This window comes from Mauremys mutica, chromosome 8, assembly GCF_020497125.1.
Source record: "Mauremys mutica isolate MM-2020 ecotype Southern chromosome 8, ASM2049712v1, whole genome shotgun sequence".
Taxonomy (NCBI): Eukaryota; Metazoa; Chordata; order Testudines; family Geoemydidae; genus Mauremys; species Mauremys mutica.
This window is the reverse complement of record NC_059079.1, coordinates 36,546,472-36,568,426: the sequence shown is the minus strand read 5'-3', so window position 1 is coordinate 36,568,426 and position 21,955 is coordinate 36,546,472. Positions and strand designations below refer to the sequence as shown.

Below are 21,955 nucleotides of genomic sequence, written 5' to 3'. Positions count from 1 at the left end.
TGAGTTTTGCACACAGATTAAGGTTGGAATGTCACCTCTGGTAGTGTAAATCCCAGTAGCAGCAGTGGCTCAAATCTCTCTCTCAACTCTCTCCTCAGTCTTTTGGGCAGAGGCTTAAGCACTGAGAGTTAGAGAGAGGAGAGTGCAGTGCTGTAGGGCTGCTTATTGTGGTACCCATTTTAGAATGATAAAACAACGTATGGATAGCAGGGGAGAAAGAGAGCAATCACGATCTGTACAATTTTTGGACCATTTCATATACATATTTTACATACTCTTAATAAATACACACCAATTAACTGGCAGCACCTCCGCCTATCCCTTATTCATTGTTCATTAGCAAATGTTCTTACTGTCAGAGGAAGTATGATTTTCAGGGGTTATAATCTGCTATACCCTGAATTTGCACAAGTATTTCCTTACCTGATTTTTCTCAACATCTAGCTATAGACATGTAGTATTCCCAGCTCCAAGTGTTCAAAAATCATGAATCGTGCCAAAAAAGAAATTGAAGAGCAAAAAGACACACAAACTAAGAGCAAAAGTTTTTGTAAGTACATTGGAAGCAAGAAGCCTGCCAAACAGTAGTAGGGCCCACTGGATGATTGAGGTGCTAAAGGAGCACTAAAGGAAGACAAGGCTCTTGCAGAGAAACAAAATGAATTCTTTGCATCGGTCTTCACTGCAGAGGATGTGAGGGAGGTTTCCAGACTTCAGCCGTTCTTTTTAGGTGACATCTGATGAACTGTCCCAGATTGAGGTGTGAGTAAAGGAGGTTTTGGAACAAACTGATAAATTAAACAGTAATAAGTCATCAGGACTAAATCTGAAGGAACTCGGATAAGAAATTACAGAACCACAAACTATGGTGTGTTACCTATCACTTAAATCATCCCCTGTACCAGATGACTGGAGGATAACTATTTTAATGCCGATTTTTAAAAAAGGATCCAGAGGTGATTCTGGCAATTACAGGCCATTAAACCCTAACTCCAGTACCAGGCAAATTGTTTGAAACTATAGTTAAGAACAGAATGAATAGAAACACAAATGATCACAATACTTTGGGGAAGAGCCAACACTGCTTTTTTAAAGGGAAATCATGCCTCACCAATCTGTTAGAGTTCTCCGAGGATGTCAAGAAACATGTGGACAACGATGATATAGTGGATATAATGTACTTGTGTGACAGACTGTACCCCTATGTTGACCACTTTTACAAGACTATGATAAATTATGTACAAAGTATGCCTTGAGAGGTATCGTTTGAAAATTCATAGTTTGCTGATCATTATTGTCCTGGTAAAATGTGTGGCAACCTTGTTTGTAAAGTTATAAGATTCTGTTGTATGATATTATTAAGGCATATTCCAAATCTGGGGAAGCAGCACAAATCAGTTCCTTGGAGACAAAAGGCAAACTGATGACTCAGCCAAGTGTCAACAAAGTCAAATGGACTATCACTTGATTAAGTGGCCATTCATTTGCAGAAAGAAGGGTGTGAGTGAGTAATTTACATCTTGGCAAAGGAACAGACTGGTTGTCACCTGCACCTCAGGTGGAGAGGATCCTCAAAGAGGAGGAAAAGTAATAAAAAAAATTAGGAACAGAGGCCCCAAATTACCTCTCTCCACTCATCTCTACTCATGGCATCGACATTTGAAAGACAAAGGAACCATCATTGAACTGGGGGCGTGGTTCTTGGCTGAAGTAATCCAGCCAGACTGTGGCAAGCGTATGGTGAGAGAAATTTTTGCTTTAAGCTCACTTAGCTTGTTAAATTAGGTATTAGTTTGCATTTTACCTTGTATTTCTTTGTAACCAATTCTGACTTTTGTGCCTCATTAATTTTAATCACTTAAAATCCATCTTTCTGTAGCGAATAAACTTTTGTTTTATCTAAACCAGTGTGTGCTTGCATTGAAGTGTTTGAGAAACTTCATTTGAAATAACAAGGTTTGTGCATATCATTTTTATTAATGAAATGACTGACTTTCTATGAGCTTGTGTTGTCGAGGAGGGTACTGGATAGTACATGACACACATTTCTGGGGACAAGTCTGGAACTGGGAATTTGCTGGTGTCACTCTGTAATATAATTTAGGATTGGGTGGCTAGAAGCACTGATATACATCAGATCAGAGTAGTTTACATGTTAGAGGCTGTCTGTGAGCCAGGCCAGGAGTGGTTGCTCTCACAGCAAAGCAGTGTAAGGGCACCCCATATTAATATGAGAATTGAAAGATGGATAAGGAACTAGTTAAAGGGAATACTACAGTGGGTCATATAATGGCTGGAGGGAGGTTATTACTGGAGGTCCTCAGGGATCGGTCTTGGGACCAGTCTTATTTAACATTTTTATTACTGACCGTCTCACAAAAAGTGAGTGTGCGCTAATAAAATTTGTGGATGACACAAAGAAGGGAAGTATAATCAATACAGAGGAGGACTGGAATATCATACAAGAAGATCTGGATGACATTGTAAACTAGAATAATAGAAATGGGATCAAATTTAATAGTGCAAAGTGCAAGGTCATGCATTTTGGGACTAACAACAAGCTATAAGCTGGGGACTTGTCAGTTGGGAGCGACAGAGGAGGAGAAAGACCTGAATGTATTGTTTGATCACAGAATGACTATGAGCCATCAATGTGATATGACCATGAAAAGGGCTAATGCAGTCCTAGGATGCATCAGACAAGGTATTCCCAGACAAGACAGTGTTAGTACCATTATACAAGGTACTAACAACTGTTCACCAGTCCAGATTGTACCCTGGGTAATGTTGCAACTTGGACTTTCAGTAAACATTTGACAAGGCCCCTCACCAAAGGCTCTTAAGCAAAGTAAGCAGTCATGAGATAATAAGCAGTCCTGGGAGGTCCTCTCATAGATCAGTAAATGATTAAAAGATAGGAAACAAAGGATAGGACTAAATTGTCAGTTTTCTTAGTGGAGAGAGGTAAAGAGCAGGGTCCCCCAAGAATCTGTACTGGGACCAGTGCTATTCAGCATATTCATAAATGATTTGGAAAAAGGCATGAACAGTGAAGAGGCAACTCCCGTTTCCCTCCTCCCCCACCCCCCGCTGCCCCCCAGTTCTTTTTTCAAATTGGGAAATTGATCAAAATCAACTTTTCCCCATGAAAAGTTTCAGTTTTTATGAGTCAGTACTTTCCAATGAAAACATATTTTGTTTGAATTTTTTATACTATATAATTACTAATTATTTGACAATTAGATACCTCAATTATCTAATGATTTTAAAAGTTAATGTATTAGAGAGTATTTTGTTAATTTGTTTCCTGTTTAGATATAAAAGTCCAGACTTTTGTTGAAAATGTCATGTTATTTCATTCAATTTGGATGAAAAATAACTTCCTAATTCCCATGCCATCTAATCCATTTTCTCTGCTACCCAGCTGCACAGAAATGGAAAGACATCCTTTGCAATCTTTTGGTTTAATTATGAAGTCTCTCTACCTTATCACATACTGTTGCTGTACAACTATGTTATTAATAGCCATAAATAAATAAAGACCAATAAGAACTTGCAGGTTCCTGAAAATAAATCAAGAACAGCCACTGATGATGATGTACACATATGCTCAGGGCAGATATGCAGTTCTGGTACTTATGCCCCTTCCTAATTGATTAAACTGACTGGTTAGCATCGTGGTGTTATTTTCGGATGCAAGGTGCTTTGCTAAGGCCCCTGGTTTGATAAAACTGTTGGTATTTTGGTGGGTTTTAAGACTGTTTGCCCTGCTTAACTCTTGTTTTTTAATCTTTGAAGTTTTCTAAATGATCTGCTTACAATTATATGTATTAGGTTTACCAGAGCCAAACAAAGATGGTATATTCCAAGGATTAAGAATGGACCAAGGTTTCTACACATCTAAAGACTTTCTACCACTGGTAGCAATGGCAAGTAAACCAGGTGTGTGTATATAATGTATTGTTTAAAACATGTTCAATAGATGGTTAGCAATTATATTAGTACTTAGTGGAGTTCCATAGTACACAGACACTTGTACAGTGGTACATCCAATAAAGGCGCATGTGTAGATGCAGAAGGATGTATTGTTTAGATCGTTGTGATGCAGCCCTCTTAGGGATGATAAAAGACAACCAGGGAGGCTGCAAGTCATTGAAAATTTGATTACAATTCTACAACAAAGAAAATGAAATAAATTTAGAGAGGAGCAAGGGAGAGAGATTATAAATTACTATAATTATATACTAAATTATAAATATTAACGTCAAATTATATTTGGATAAATTACATAGGCTTATCATGATTATCACTGATACATTGTATGCACTTTTCTAGTAAATGTAAGGTGGTCATGAAAACTTTTGAGGATAAATAAGGGGTTGCCAACTTGAAACCTTGAGAAACATTAGTCTATATAGATTATGGGTAGTGTTATGCCTTTTTAAACATTAAGAATTGTCCTCTTGAAAAATAAATTCACACTGGGCATTACAGTATATGACCATGTGTTAGTCAAATGATTGTTTCTATATTCAGTTATCCAGGCTTATATACAGTACAATCTGTATGCAATAGTTATGCCATTATCACCTACAGAACGGATCAGTTCAATGTGCTCTACATGGAACTGCAACTGAAGACCATTCAGAAAGTTCACATGGTGTTGAAAGTGGCTGCCTGCTTACTTAACAAATTGATAAATTCAACAGTAATAAGTCTCCAGGACCTGACAGTATTCACCAAAGAGTTTTGAAGGAAGTCAAAGGTGAAATTGCAGGACTAGTAACTGTCATCTGTAACCTATCATTTAAATCAGCTTCTATACCAAATGACTGGAGGATAGCTAATGTGACGCGAATTTTTAAAAAGGGCTCCAGAGGTGACCCTGGCAACTACAGGCCAGTAAGCCTCACTTCAGTACCAGGCAAATTGGTTGAAACTATCATAAAGAACACAATTGTCAGACACATAGATGAACATAATTTGTTGGGAAATAGTCAACATGGTTTTGTAAAGGGAAATCATGCCTCACCACTCTACTAGAATTCTTTGAGGGGGTCAACAAGCATGTGGACAAAGGAAATCCAGTGGATATAGTGTATTTAGATTTTCAGAAAGCCTTTGGCAAGGTCCGTCACCAAAGGCTCGTAAGCAAAATAAGCAGTCATGGGATAAGAGGGAAGGTTCTCTCATAGATTGGTAACTGGTAAAAGATAGGAAACAAAGGGTAGGAATAAATGGTCAGTTTTCAGAATAGAGAGATGTAAATAATGGTGTCCCCCAGGGATCTGTACTGGAAAAAGGGGTAAACAGTGAGGGGTAAACAGTGAGGTGGCAAAATTTGCAGATGATACAAAACTACTCAAGATAGTTAAGTCCCAGGCAGACTGCGAACAGCTACAAAAGAATCTGGCAAAACTGGGTGCCTGGGCAATAAAATGGCAGATGAAATTTTATGTTGATAAATGCAAAGTCATGCACACTGGAAAACATAATCCTAATTATACATATACAATGATGGGGTCTAAATTAGCTGTTACCACTCAAGAAAGAGACCTTCGAGTCATTGTAGATAGTTCTCTGAAATCATCCATTCAATGTGCAGCGGCAGTCAAGAAAGCAAACAGAATGTTGGGACTCATCAAGAAAGGGATAGATAAGACAGAAAATACTATATTGCCTGTATATAAATCCATGGTACGCCCACACCTTGAATACTGCATGCAGATGTGGTCACCCCATCTCAAAAAAGATATATTGGAATTGGAAAAGGTTCAGAAAAGGGCAACAAAAATGATTAGGGGTATGGAACGGCTTCCATATGAGGAGAGATTAATAAGACTAGGACTTTTCAGATTGGAAAAGAGTTGACTAAGGGGGACTATGATAGAAGTCTATAAAATCATGAGTGGTATAGAGAGACTAAATAAGGAAGTTATGCAGTTGAGTTTCCCGCATTTGGGGAAATTGCAGGGGTCAGCACACCCGCAGTGCAATGGATGAGCCTCACCCTGGGAAAACCACCTTCGTGATCATGGTATCTCCCCTGCCAGGTAAGTGTTATTTACTCCTCCTCATAATTCAAGAACAAGGGGCCACCAAATGAAATTAATAGGTAGCAGGTTTAAAACAAACACAAAAAAGTGTGGTTTTATTCATGCAATGGACTGTCAGCTGCTGGAACTCCTTGCCAGAGGGGTTGTGAAGGCCAATACTATAATAGGGTTCAAAAGGGAGGTAGATAGATTCATGGAAGATAAGTCCATCAATGGCTATTAGCCAGGATGGCAGGAATGGTGTCCCTAGCCTCTTTTTGCTTGAAGTGACAGAGCATGGATCACTTGATGATAACTTGTCTGTTCATTCCCTTTGGGGTACCTGCTATTGGCCACTGTCAGAGGACAGGATACTGGGCTAGATGGCCCTTTGGTCTGTCCCAGTATGGCCGCTCTTATGTTCTTAACACAGTTTCCCACAAACAGCTTGCACAAATGGTCTGTTGCAGGAACTTTATTTTCTGCTTATAAAAGTGAAATTTTATGTTAACCCTTTTTAGTACAAAGTGGAAGTGTTGCAGAAATAAAGATTTATCCCTTCTCTATTCCATCCTCATCTGCTATGTTAAATAGGTTACTTTTATCCATTTTCTTAAGCTGAAAATAAATGTAGAAACAAAAATGTGCGGGGATTGGAGGAAGGAAATTGTTGAGAAAGTCTTGGTTTAAAATAGATGTGATGAAGAACTATAAAGCATTTATTGATTTAATAAAAATAAAACCATATAAAAATAAAAACCACTACCTTGAAACAGTTATAAAATACCCAGATTTATATTCTAAAATACAATACAGAACTCAGTGGGATGACATGTATACTTAGTTACTCACATACATACGTGTTTGCAAGATTGGGATGCAGGTTCATTAAAAATGCCATCTCTCACTGAAGGAGCATATTGTATTTGCTAGATAAAATTAATTTTATTTGATTTATTTTGAAAAGACTAAGTATAAATTTTGAGGAAACAGACAAATTTCTCAGATCATTATAAAATACTTTCATCAATACTCTGTAGGTATTTGGAATCCTACATCTGTTTTATATACATTGCTTTTTCTGGTGCCTGTCCAAGGCTGTAAGCACTTCATGCTATTTAAAACACAGAATTTGAAAATAATATTTAGTCACCTAACACAATATTTTTTCTTCTTATTTTCAAGATGACAATTCTCCAGTGATTAGACTCCCCCACGATATATATATTTTCTCCCTATTTGCAACACTCCACCTAAACTCTTTCAATTTTCAGCTCCATTGCTTATGAATTTATATTCCCTCAAATTGGTTCCAAGAAATAGGCCTCCACATTAAAATAAATGTGTGTGAAATACAAATATCTACACATGCCCCCCATTTAAGCCGCCAATCCTGCAAAGATTTATACATCTGAGTATCCCCATTAACTTTTAGGCCCCAATCCTACAAGTCATTATGTGTGGGCAGATCTCTGCACCCATGTGGAGTCATCTGCAGCACTGGGGCCTTATCTGGGAGAGAAACCAAGATCTGAATGGCATTGTGACTAAACTTCTTGCTCATTCAAAGTGGTATTTCTAGGCATGTTGGAATGGTGTCATAGGCATGCCTTGCACTGTCATCTCCGATATTGTGCTTGTTCTTTGATAAAATAAAGGAGTTCATTTTCCATTGCTGTCAATCTACCACCTTTCATCGGATTGAATTCACTTTGGAGATAAATTATTCTAGACAGAAATAGATATAGTAAAGTAATCAAAGCCCCATGCCATAGGCACATGGAAAAATGACCGAGTCTTGCAGTCTGTGGTACCTTTTCCAAGTGGAGAGGGTTTTGGGGATCAGGATATCTTTGTTCTTCTTTTGTGAATTTAAATTTAAAGTATTATTTTCTTGAAAGAAATTGATATTTGTGCTTCTGCACGCTTGCTGTGAAAATTCACAACTGTTATAGCACGAAGTTAAGACTTACAGAGCACTGATTATATGGTCAACACAAACTCTTCTGAATGAAACTATCACCAACTCATTGAGATTATAGCTTTATATTATTTATGCTATAATTTTTTTTAAATTACTGTAATTTGTCTAATCAGGAGTTAGTTACATTTAAATTGATGCTAAAGTGCAATCCAATATATGGAGCACATGCATTTTAGTTTTACTTAAGAATCTCTTATAAGTGAATTATCAAATAGAGCACCCTGGATAATGAACACTTAGAAAGTCCTAATTCTCTCTGTTTCTTTTTGCAAATAAAGTCTGTAGAAAACCAATATAGATTAAGCACTTAGTTCAGAACAAGGTCCCCTAGAAATTATTGTAAGAATAATAATCTTACTGCACCATGTTCAGCTGCCATAGGGAATGGCTTATGAGAACCATGCCATAATCAGGATATATTCAGAGTCTTTTATAAAAGTTACTTAATTTATGTGGCTGAGACCAATATTATTAAATTATCAGATGGGGCAATAAACAAATCAAAAGCTGTTAGAAAAATACAGAGTGCCACTCTTTATAAACTATAAAAATGGTTTTTACTTAGGAGAATAATGAATCTGATGAAAGTAGTCAAAATTTAATTTTTGAATGATGACCTCAAATTGATTGAATCCAGTATGACAGAGCCTACATTCTTAAAAATGTATTGTAGATTATAACCCTCCGTGATGGGCAGGCATTGCTGCTAAGGGTACTGGCTATGAAATTACGTATATGAGCATATCTTAAAAGTGGGAATAAAACTGTCTTTCAATGAAGCAGAATAATTTGATAGTGACATTCCATGCTTGGAAACTGCAAGATGCAATTTTACACTGCTTTGAGTACAAGTATCTTTTGAGTTGTCATGCAGAAATGGTTCTCTACTTGAAAATGGGGTTTTCTTTTCATCATTCAGGAATGTGTGCCTGTCACTCTCCATTGCCATTGATACAGGGAACTGTAATTGTACTTGGAGCAGGAGACACTGCTTTTGATTGTGCAACATCTGCTTTACGCTGTGGAGCTCGCCGTGTATTTGTGGTCTTCAGAAAGGGATTCACTAATATCAGGGCTGTCCCTGAGGAGGTAAAACTGAACAATCAGAATGTTTTTGTAGTAGTAACAAGACTGATTTTATGAGATGGAACACTGATTATCATTGTTATTTATACAGGCCCAACTTGTGCAAAGCACTTAAAACACTGTTACATAAGGTTTAATTCATCAAAATGAAATTGAAATTTGTAAATGTTTATTCAAAGTCTGAGGCTCATTTTATGTTGTGCCTGTGTCAAATTATGCCCTCAGTTATGCTTGTGCAATTCTCCGTGAAGTCAATGAAAGTAGCGCTTGCGTATCTGAGGGCAAATTTTGGTCCTAAAACTCTAAAATATGTAGAAATGTTTAAACACACATATGCAGCCCAGATATCAAATGATGAGGCATACCTGAATCATTATGGGCCATTCTAGTATTACTGGTGACTTTTCAGGAATCTCATTTCCCAAAAAAGGTGCAGTTCTGGAACACACTTAATTAATTGCAGTGATCCAGACAAAGAAGGTATAAAGACATGTAAAAAGGTTAGTTAAAATTCTTTGTGTTTTTTATGCCTATCAAAGGCTGGTGAGCGATGGCATTTAGCATAGATTTCTATGCTTAACTTGATTTTGATAAACATTTTTTATTATGAAACCGTTTTCATTTGTCTTTAATTATTAGATTTTGGTGGTCTTATTTGGTTATAATCTATGTGGCACATACTTTTGATTGTTGCATAATTTATACTAATGAGACATGTAATGTACCTCAGTCATAGAATTTATGTGAAAATGGTCCTGTCTTTTCAAGAGAAAGTGTACATCTTTGGAGACCTAATAGTTACGCAAAGAGGATGACGGTACATAATAAGCAACGTAATTTCTCAACGTGCATAATTTACTTCTGTTTTCCTTGCCATGAAGCAAACAGTCAAATTGGGGTGGGGCATTCTTTAAAAAAAAATAGAAAGAAAGAAAAAGAAAGCTTATTGATATAAAATGTAATTCATGTACTGATCTGTTTTTCAGTTCATCAGTATTCAGACTCCCATGATCTCTTTGTGAATGTATGTGCAAATCTTTGTATTTTTTAGAGTTGTCATTCATAAAGTCTGTAATTATACCTATTAACTAAATCATACTACAGATTAGAAATTAATAAAGTAAAAATTGCCCCTAATCAAGCATAGCCATTATTGACATTTTAAACACTGCCAGATGCTGAAATGTTGTAGAATATCACAGGTATGGAAGAGATTATTTGTCATATAATCATGCAGGGCCAAATCCTGACTGGAGAATTTCAAATATAGTACCTATATTTAATGGGTTGGGGGAGGAAGTGATGTGGGAAACTACAGGCTCATTAATTGGCCTCAATTGTATGCAAGGTCTTAGAACAAATTTTGAAAGAGAGAGTAATTAAAGACAAAGGTAAATGGTAATTGGTATAAAATACAGCAAGGTTTTACAAAAGGTAGATTGTACCAGACCAACCTAATCAATTTTCTAGACATAGCAAATGCAGTAGTTCTAAACTACCTGGATTTCAGTAAAGCATTTGATACAGTTCCACATGGGAAATTATTAGTTAAATTAGAGAAGTTGGTGATTAATATGAGAATCCAAAGATGATGGGTAAGGAACTGGTTAAAGGGGAGATTACTGCTGGTAAACCTGAAAGAATTATCAGGCTGGAGGGCGGTTCCAGCAGAGTTCCTTAGGAATCAGTCTTGGGACCAATCTTATTTAATATTTTTGTTTATGATCTTGGCACAAAAAGTGGGAGTGTGCTAATACAGTTCTCTGATGACACAAAGCACTGGAATAGCATACAAGAAGATTTGGATGACCTTGAAAACTGGAATAATAGAAAGGGGATGAAGTTTAATTGTGCAAAGTGCAGGGTCATACGCTTAGCAAAAATTCCTGTTGATGATATCTATAAGCTGGAGACTTACCGTATGGAAGTGATAGAGGAGGAGAAAGACCTGGGTGTATTGGTGGATCACAGGATTACTGTAAGATGCCAATGTGATGCAGCCATAAAAAAGGCTAATGCAATCCAAGGATGCATCTGGCAAAGTATTTTCAGTAGAGATAGAGAAATGTTATTACCATTGTACAAGGCACTGGTGAGACCTCATCTGGAGTACTGTGTGCAGTTCTGGTCTCCCATGTCACCCTTTCTCTGCAGCATGGGGGGGTTTAGGTCAATTCTGGCTTGAGCTAGAGTAAATGGTGGATTCTCTGTAACTTGAACTCTTTAAATCAAGATTTGAGGATTTCAGTAATTCAGACAGAGGATGAGCCTATTGCAGGAGTGGGTGGGTGAGGTTCTGAGGCCTGCAATGTGCAGGAGGTCATATCAGGATGGTCCCTTCTGGTCTTAAAGTATATGGATCTATGAGTCTTCATTCCTGTGGGAAGGGAGTCTCTCTTTATCTTCTCCTTTCCCTTGCATTAGATGTTGACTGAAAATTGGATCTTTTTCTGACAAAAATTTCCACTGGAATTACATTCTTTCAAAATATTTCAATAGAGAAATATTGATTTCCTCCCTACACACACACATACAGAGGAATTTGCTAAACAAAAAAATGTGTTTAATTTCAAATTGACATTTTAAAATGAAACACAAGTGTTTCATTTCAAGCTCTAATTTTGTTTCTTTGCAGTATTATAAAACAACAAATTATTTAAAAAAAATGTCAGGGAGGAGAAACTAAAGAAGTTGGAAGAGACCTTATTTTCCATGCCTTTTACTGTTTAAAATAGGTGTTTACTTATTTAAACAGTATAAAGGTGGTATAAAAATTAGGTTTTCCCACATTTTCTTACTCTTTCTCAACTTTTCCTACTTTCAGAAGGAAAACAATGTTTCAGCATCTGACATTACTGTTGCACACTTTGAGACACTGGAAGAGGCCAGATTTTTAGAAAGTGTTGATCACCTTCTGATAATAATCCAACAATTTTTGGAAAAAGTAAGAAAGGGGGGGAAATTTCAGACTGATTTTTCTTTAACCAAAATCTTTTGTTTATAAGAAATGGAGGTGTTTTCCCATAATTCTTTGTTTCAAAAATGTGTTGGAACATTGACAAATTTTGTCAAATTATTTTTTCAGAAGAAAATTTAGTTTATTATTGACAAAACCCTACCCTGCCCCCAATTTACTACCACTTGTACCTAGCATTCAGTGCAGGCCTACCCCTCATCTAGGCTGCAGTCATTACTGAATCTGTGCTCACCTAGACCTGTCCTTAAAAGACCAACATACCTTGTTACATAGGGTAATTCCACTGACATCAAAGGGACCACACCAGTCTAAATCCAGAGTAACAGAGGAGAAAATATGAAAAATTAATACTCTTCTCCATAGCTGGGTATGCTGATCCACTCAATATCATTGGAGACTTTGGAGTAAGTATCAAGAATAGACTGTAGCCCTACACAGCAATATTTTTTGCTAGATATGGAATATATGCAAACTTCATGAATCAAAATCTTTCTATGAAGACATCATAATCTTTGTATGACTTTTCTTTTTCCACAGATGGAACTTGCAAAAGAAGAAAAGTGTGAATTTCTGCCTTTCCTCTCGCCTCGGAAAGTTGTAGTGAAAGGCGGACGAATTGTTGCTATGGAATTTGTTAGAACTGAGCAAGCTGAAGCTGGACACTGGATTGAAGATGAGGATCAGATTGTCCGTTTGAAAACAGATGTGGTGATCAGTGCCTTTGGTTCAGTTTTAGATGACCCTAAAGGTAACGCTCAGCTGTAATATGCTATATAACAGCCTATTATTATTTTAGTATTATTACTATTTACAGTTTGGGAACTTTGGCTTTCTTCTTCTAAATTTTGTCCTCAAATACAACTGGATAAACGGGTTGTGGGAGGGTGGAATTGGGCTCTTAAGTCTAAATGTTCAAACCTGAGAAGTAATTTGGGCTGGATGCTCCTGTTTTTGTTTGCACAACTTGCAACATTTTAAAGAGACCCAGTTTTTAGAACACATTGAGCACCTGGCTTGTGATCTGCCCCTTTTTATGGTATCTCAAGCTGAGTACTCAAAATAACTAATTACTTGAAGGCACCTTTGTGTGTAAATTATGGAGTGGTGTGTTAGAAGGTGTGAGAATATTACTGTGCAACTTAGTCCCTAAATTATAACAGAGTAAAAGAGATCGATCCAAAATCCAGTCTTATTTCTAAGGGTATGTCTACACTACAAGACTATTTCGAATCAACTTAAGTCGAATTTGTGGAATCGACCTTACGAAGTCGAATTTGTGTATCCACACTAAAAACATTAATTCGACTGTGTGAGTCCACAGTAACGGGGCCAGCGTCGAATTTGGAAGCGGTGCACTGTGGGAAGCTATCCCACAGTTCCCGCACTCCCCGCTGCCCATTGGAATTCTGGGATTTCCCCCCAATGCCTGCTGGGGGAAAAATGTGTCGAGGGTGGTTTTGGGTAACTGTCATCATTGAACCGTCAATCACGCCCTCCCTCCCTGAAAGCGCCGGCGGGAAATCTGTTAGCGCACTTTTCTGGTCAGTGACAGCGCGGACGCCACAGCACTGCGAGCATGGAGCCCGCTGCGATCATCGCTGCACTTATGGCCGTTGTCAACTCCTCGCACCTTATCGTCCACCTCTTCCACAGTCAGCTGCTGATAAATCGGGCTACTTTTCAATGGTGCTGCGAGCACTGGTGGACCATGGGGGACGTTTTACCAACATCAACGTCAGGTGGCCAGGCAAAGTTCATGACGCGCGTGTTTTCAGGAACTCTGCTCTGTTTAGACGCCTGCAGGAAGGTAGTTTCTTCCCGGACCACAAAATAACTCTTGGGGATGTGCAGATGCCTATAGTGATCCTTGGGGACCCAGCCTACCCGCTAATGCCCTGCCTCATGAAGCCCTATACAGGCGCCTGGGACAGCGACAAGGAACTCTTCAAGTACCAGCGAGCAGCGTGACCTGTGACTGTTCAGTTTCTTTACAGAGAAGCTGAACCTGCCCCTGTTTCTTTACCAAGTTACTGTTGACCAGCATCTGCAGTTACATACCCCTTCCACCCCGCTTCCCCCACTTCCAACACACGTTTAAAAATAAAATACATGTTCCACTGTAACTTTACAAAGGTTTCTTTATTGATGACTTTGCATTAAAGGGTTGAAACTGGGACGCAGAATGTGCTGGGTAGGGTGTGCGGTGATGTAAAGACCACCTCTAAACTCGAGGAATGACAGGCTTCTGCTCCCAGAGCGGTCTGCAGTGCCGGACTGGTTGTTTCAACGGAGCCTGCCATCCCTCCTTTTTGGGACTCTGTGTGCGGGGGCTATGTCGCCTTGTGGCGGGGGAGGACGGATACAGATTCCTCTGCTGCGTGGCTCTGTGGTCCAGGACAGGGACCGTTGCATGAGATCTGTAACCTCCCTCCCCCGCTACAAAGTCACGTACCCCCCCACCCACACAGAACCTGCAAACCACCTCCCATACCGACCAGGGTGCCTACTGACTGCACTGTGTGTGTGACCTGCGCCTGATCCTGCCCCCGTCTCTGTACCCTGCTAAAGGTGACTGTCCTATGCAATACCCTACCCCCTTCCCCACCCACCCCTTCAAACGCAGCATTGTGTAAAAAAGCATGACGGAAACAGTAATTAACAGCAAAGTATTTTTAATAATTAACCAGACAGTCAGGGGATGAAACTGGGATTGGGGCTAGGGTGAGTCAGGAAGGGAAGGAATTCTCAAAAATTAGGGTATGAGAGCTTTTGTCTACTTGCGCACTCTGCTGGGGTGCAGTGACAGTTTTCACGGCCCCTGGCGCCACTCCTTCTGGTTACTTTGGGTGACGGGAGGTATGGGACTTTGTGGCGGGGAAGGGCGGTTGCAGATACACTGCGGGGGGGGCTCTGTCCTCCTGGCTGCGGTCCTGCAGAACATCCACAAGGCGCCGGAGCGTGTCCGTTTGCTCCCTCATTAGTCCAAGCAGCGTTTGAGTCGCCTGCTTGTCTTCCTCACGCCACCTCTCCTCCCGTTCGCTGTGTGAGCGCTGGTACAGAGAGAGGGTCTCCCTCCAGTGGCTCTGCTGGTCCGCCTCGGCTCGGGAGCATCCCGTAACCTCAGCGATCATCTCGTCCCGTGTCTTTCTCTTTCGCCGCCTAATCTTTGCCAGCGTCTGTGAGGGGGATGCTGTGGCAGGTCTGGAGACAGTCGAAGCTGTGTGATGGGAAAGAGGGAGTGAATTCCTTGCAAAGATACATTTCTGCGAACAATATACACAGTCTAGTCTGTGTCTGTGAACAACACCGTGCACAGCACCTATCTCGTCCGCACTCCTGCAGCAGGCAATCCTGAAAGCATAAACTCTGCCCCTGTTCCACCCCATCGCAGTGTCCCCCGACCCTTAGAATTCCGGGTTGAGATCCCAGTGCCTGATGGTGCAAATTTCATTGTCGCGGGTGGTTCTGGGTACATGTAGTCACTCATTCCTTCCTCCGGGAAAGCAACGCCAGACAATCATTTTGAGCCCGTTTTCCCTGGATTGCCCTGGCAGACGCCATAGCGTGGCAACCAGGGAGCCTGTTTTGCCTCTTGTCACTGTCACCGTATGTGTACTAGATGCCGCGGACTGAGGCGATTCAGCAGCGCTACACAGCAGCATTCATTTGCTTTTGCATGACAGAACAGATGGTTATCAGCCATATTGTACCATCTACCATGCCATTGTAAATTGGCAAGGTGATGATGGTTACCAGCCGTATTGCATTATACCTTCTGCTGCTGTCATAGGTGCCCCTGGCCGAGATCAGCCGGGGGCGCAAAAGACAAAACTGGGAATGACTCCCCGAGTCAATCCCTCCTTTATGGTATCTAAAAATAGAATAATTCCTGCATAGAAGATGGGGCTAGTGTAGTAGAGATCCAGTGTTTCAGAGAACCAGAGAGCACAGCCGCTCCGTGTCAGATTATGCAGGAATGATGAGCTGCATGGCATTCACAGGGGGTGCTCCTGCAACAACCCCACCTGTTGCTTCCCTCCTCCCCCAGCCTTCCCGGGCTACCGTTGCAGTGTCCCCTGATTTGTGTGCTAAAGTAATAAAGAATGCAGGAATAAGAAACAGTGACTTGTTACTGAAATGAAATGAGGGGAAGGCAGCCTCCAGCTGCTATGATTGTCCAGACAGGACATTAAGCAGTGTGGTGGGAGAGGAAAACAGCATCCTGCTGCTATGACAGTCCAGGCAGTACAGAATCTTTTCTTTACACTTGAAGGGCGGGGGCTGATGGAGCTCAGCCCCCTGTTGTTATGATGAAGACAGTTAGCAGGCCGTCTACTTATGGGCTGATGATGAGGACGGGTACCAGTCGTATTGCACTACACCATCTACAGCAAGGCTGATGATGATGACGACGGATATCAGTCATACTGCACCGTCAGCCACCCATGAGGCGGACGGGGGAAAGGGTGCTACAGTACAGTGCCGCAGCATCGCGTCTACCAGCAGCATTCAGTACACATAGGGTGACATTTAAAAGACTCAAGAGACGATTTTTTTTCCTTCTCCTTCTGGGGGTGTGGGAGGGGGGTACATTGACGAGCTATGCCCTGAACCGCCGCGGACAATGTGTTTGACCGTACAGGTATTGGGAGATCAGCCAAGAATGCAAATGCTTTTCGGAGACTGCAGGAACTGTGGGATACCTTGCGTCCTCTGTCCCCCCTCCCTCCATGAGCGTCCATTTGATTCTTTGGCTTTCCGTTACGCTTGTCACGCAGCAGCGTGCTGAGTCTCTGCTACGCCGTCTGTCCGGAGATTTTTTAAACATAATTTGGACCAGGCGTAACATTACAGTAATTCCCCTAATTAGATGCAGGAGTCGCCGAGTGAGATCGCCCTGAGGAGGGTCACTGAAGGAGATAGAGAGCGCATGCTGCGTGAAAGCCAGCACAAACCAGGGCCCTATGCAGCCGTGCTCGGGGAGGCAATGCTCCCTGAGTACCTCATGAAAGCCTGGCGCGGAAAACTGTGCTACCACAGAGCACCCAATAAGGCAGCTCTCCCCAGGAACCTCCTGCGGAGGCTTTTCGATTACCTCCAGGAGAGCTTCGTGGAGATCTCCCAGGAGGATTTCTATTCTATCCCCATATATGTAGAGACCTCCTTTTCACATACTTCAGCTTCCTGTTATATTAAGAATAAAAGTTTACATGTTTAAAGCACTTACCGACTGCTCCTTCCCCTGATTCAGGGTCCGGGTTAACGGCCGGGGAGGGTTGGTAGGGGATCTCCGTGACGGTGATGAAGAGATCCTGGCTGTCGGGGAAACCAGCGTTGTAAGCGCTGTCGCCTGCCTCGTCCTCCACAAACCCTTCCTCATCTTCCCCGTCCGCGAACATCGCCGAGGAACTGTCCGTCGACACTGTCCCATCGTCAGAGTCCATGGTCACTGGTGGGGCAGTGGTGGCAGGCTCCGTAGCATCCGTTTGCCGCTTTGATTTTTTGGTAGCCTTGTCTGGGGTCCTTGATTTTCACGCGGCGCTGCGTTGCATCCCGCCTGTATCCTCTGTCTGCCATGGCTTTGGAGACCTTCTCGTAGGTCTTTGCATTCCGTTATTTGGAGCGCAGCTCCGAAAGCACAGACTCCTCGCCCCACACACCGATCAGATCCAATACTTCCCGGTCAGTCTATGCTGGGTCCCTCTTTCTATTCAGAGATTACATGAACTCCTCTGCTGGAGAGCTCTGCATTGCTGCTGGTGCTGCTGAGCTCGCCCCGATGTCCAACCAAGAAATGAGATTCAAACTGTCCAGACAGGAAAAGGAATTCAAATTTTCCCGGGGCTTTTCCTGTGTGGCTGGTTAGAACATCGAAGCTCGGACTACTGTCCAGAGTGTCAACAGAGTGGTGCACTGTGGGATAGCTCCCGGAGCTACTAAGTTCAATTTGCATCCACACCTAGCCTAATTTGACATAGCCATGTTGAATTTAGCGCTACTCCCCTCGTCGGGGAGGAGTACAGAATTCGAACTAAATAGCCCTCTATGTCGAATTAAATGGCTTCCTGGTGTGGACGGGTGCGCGGTTAATTCGATTTAACGCTGCTAAATTCGAATTAAAGTCCTAGTGTAGACCAGGCCTAAGACACCACTCAGTGTGGTATCTAACCATGAGATATTTGCAGATCAAGTACAGTTAATTTTGGAAAAGTGATCCTGTAGTGAATGGCATTACAGTATTCCATTTTAAGGCTTAACCTTAAATGGTTCTTAGCCATTGCAATTCCACCCCCACCCCCGTATATAAGTAACTTCCTTGTCACATTAATTCAGTCTGCAAGAGAATATTTAAAGTACACTAGGTGCCATAACTGCAAATTCAAGGGGTTGTCTGAAAATCAAGCTGCGTTCTGACTGCTTCATATATCAGTGAAAAAGAAGGAATGTGGAAGCAGAACATAAATGGGCAATTCTGTTCTTAATGCAAGAATAAATTAATACAGCTTGCCTATCCACAGCTATATAGGCTCTATAGTCTTCATCTTGACATTAGCAAACTAAGCAGATATAACTCTAAAGATGAGTCTCACCCAAAACTCAAGATCCAAACACCCCCTCACAAATGAGATGATGATGCAAATGTTGCAGTGCATACCCATCTATGATTGGAAGACATTTGCAGTAGTATGGTGCCATTTTCTCTTTTTCTGACTGTAATCATAAGAAGAACTAGGGGCTGCTGTGATGGGATGGATGGGTGGATGCCCTCTATATTGCTCAGGGCTGGGCAGGGATCCAGGCTGTCTCACACATGCACTCCTCATGGACTGGAGTCTGAAAAATCAGGAGCTAAAAACTGATGGAGAAGCTTGGCTTCTCTTTGGACAGATTGAAAGGATTCTACGCTCCTTAAAAGCATTGTACATCAAAGGCATATTAAATACCAAAGCCAGCTGACCGAGTAGAAGAGAGATGAACCACAATTAATTGAGCCTGAACTGGGAGGTATTCATAAAGGTGATTGAGATGTTGGGAGTCCCTGAGATGGACCTGTACACCTCCTCCATGTATAGTAATACCAGGAAATTACTCCATGACATGTCCTCCTGAAATTTTGGGCATGGATGCTCTGATACAGAAATGGACCAGACTCATACTATGTACTCCTTCCCATTTGCTACTTTAAAGTGCTTCAGAGGATAAGGCCACAAAAACTTTTGGAAATCCTAGTAGCATTATGCTGGCCACAGAGACTTTGGTTCTCTTAGTGCAAAATACAGCTCAAAACCTCATAACATGGCAAAGACTTCTGTACCTTCTTAGTCGCAGAAAAGTAGTAAATCCAAAACCATCCAAGTCTAGCAATAGATGTGATTGTCTTGCAGCTTCATAGAGGGACATTTTTACCTCTGCTTTTTCTGTAAATATTCTACATGGACATTCTTTGGAAGAGAAATAAAGACATGCTTTTGAGTTTTCTGGAACAATTGATGGAATAAGAAGATTTTACTGACCTTCACAAGGAAGACAAAACATTAAGTAATGGAGAGGAGCTATAAGAACATTTTAAGAATTCCAGAATGTTGCTGACAGATGTCAATAGAGCTCTCTGTAACACAAATCAGTTATCCAGTACTTCCAATTCAATAATAGTTATACTAAGGCACAATGTTTACAATTTTTAATCCATATTATCACAGGGAGATTTTAGATTTTCTACTACAATAAAAGAAAGGGAGCAAAGACATTCCTTTAAGGTATCTGTAAATTTAATTTACAGGTGATCACTTATTGGGTACATAACACATGATTTTTGATAATTTAATTCAAGCTGTGTTTTTATCCAGAAGGAAATTGCATCCATAGTACTCCCAGTGATACTCATTCTGTGCAGCCTCCTGTTGTGCAGTTATCTAATGGAGTAAATCAGAAGCAGGAGGGACTCTGACGACTCTTTGTGATTGGGGACAACCCTTCCACTTGGTGATATGTTGTCATATAAAGAATTTAATAGCTGTGTTGCTTTTGGTCTAGCAATCAATCTCATCAAGGAAGTACAAAGAAAAGCTAGGGTTCGAATTTTTAATAGAGTCGTGAGCCAGTGTCTTGATGGAGTTAACTTTAATTAGAGAATATTTTCAAAAAGCCATTTCAAATCCTTCATGAATTCTTGCTATTTAGAAGGTCTTTGGGGAGGTTTTCTCAAACCTCTTGGGTTAATAAAATATATTGCCTGTATCAGTGGCAAATTGTGTTGGTTCTTGGTTCTTGGGTTGGTTCTTGGGTTGGTTCCAGGCTAAAAGGTTACTCTATCTTGTGTATAGGTATTCCCACACTCAATCTTGCTTCAGCGTTAACTTGATGGGCTGATGGGGCCTAATGTGACAGTTGACATTTTGGCTGACACTGAAGTTTTGAACAAGGGACATCCAAAACTAAAAGCAGAAGCTGCTACAGCTTGAACCAAAACTCTATAGCTGATGGCTATAACAAATCACATCCTTTGTGGATTTGCACAGAGGGGGACCAATAACTAATGCTTGCCAGTGAAATAAACTACCACTAACTATAACCCTTTCAAAAGATGGGGAACCTAATGTCCATTTGCCTGTTAAATTATCCATTTATGAGTTCTGTGTAGCAACATGCTGTAGTCTGAGAGGAACAAAGTCATAATTCAGGCAGATTGTGGAATGAGTTCTTTCCCTTGGAATGGGCAACATACCTCACTTTCACATGTTGTGTCTGTGGATACTGCTACTGGTATAGCAAGCTGAGTGCAGAAATTTCTCTCACATACAGGAAAAGTTAAAAATAAATAAATAAACTATGAAAATTAATTACTAATTTTTGTGGATATGTCATTTTCAGTTCTTTACACCTCTTCATTAACCAGCAGTCTCGAAGCAAATCAAATGCACTCATAAGAACATAAGAATGGCCATACTGGGTCAAACCAAAGGTCCATCAAGTCCATTATCCTGTCCTCTGACAGTGGCCAATGGCAGGTGCCCCAAAAGGATGAACACACAGGTTATCATCAAGTGACTCATGTCCTGTCACCCAATCCCAGCTTCTGGCAAACATAGGCTAGGAAAACCATTCCTGCCCATCCTGGCTAATAGCCATTGATGGACCTATCTTCCATGAATCTATCTAGCTCCCTTTTGAACCCCGTTATGGTATTGGCCTTCACAACACCTTCTGGCAATGAGTTCCACAGGTTGCCAGTGCGTTGCGTGAAAAAATAATTGTGTTTGTTTTAAACCTGCTACCTATTAATTTCATTTGGTGACTTCTTGTTCTTGTATGATGAGAAGGAATAAATAACACTTCCTTATTTACTTTCTCTATACTATTTATGATTTTATAGACTGCTATCATATCCCCGTAGTCGCCTCTTTTCCAAGATGAAAAGTCCCAGTCTTATTAATCTCTCCTCATACGGAAGCCGTTCCATACCCCTAATCATTTTTGTTGCCCTTTTCTGAACCTTTTCCAATTCCAATATATCTTTTTTGAGATGGGGTGACCACATCTGCATGCAGTATTCAAGGTGTGGGCGTACCATGGATTTATTTACAGGCAATATGGTATTTTCTGTCTTTTTATCTATCCCTTTCTTGATGAGTCCCAACATTCTGTTTGCTTTCTTGACTGCCGCTGCACATTGAATGGATGATTTCAGAGAACTATCTACAATGACTCGAAGGTCTCTGTCTTGAGTGGTAACAGCTAATTTAGACCCCATCATTGTATATGTATAATTAGGATTATGTTTTCCAGTGTGCATTACTTTGCATTTATCAACATTAAATTTCATCTGCCATTTTGTTGCCCAGTCACCCAGTTTTGTGAGATCCTTTTGTAGCT

General features: G+C 40.8%; 1 protein-coding gene and 1 pseudogene across 2 annotated transcripts in view; one reads left to right on the top strand and one right to left on the bottom strand.

The window, feature by feature from the left end:
- Positions 1–21,955, top strand: part of DPYD (dihydropyrimidine dehydrogenase) — a 588,030-nt gene that overhangs the window by 314,795 nt on the left and 251,280 nt on the right. For both annotated transcript variants that reach the window (XM_045026686.1, XM_045026687.1), the window contains 3 exons: positions 3,835–3,942; positions 8,939–9,108; positions 12,620–12,830. In XM_045026686.1, coding sequence (XP_044882621.1) covers positions 3,835–3,942; positions 8,939–9,108; positions 12,620–12,830 — 489 coding nt within the window. The remainder of the gene's footprint in view (positions 1–3,834; positions 3,943–8,938; positions 9,109–12,619; positions 12,831–21,955) is intronic.
- Positions 5,931–6,061, bottom strand: LOC123376754 (annotated as a pseudogene).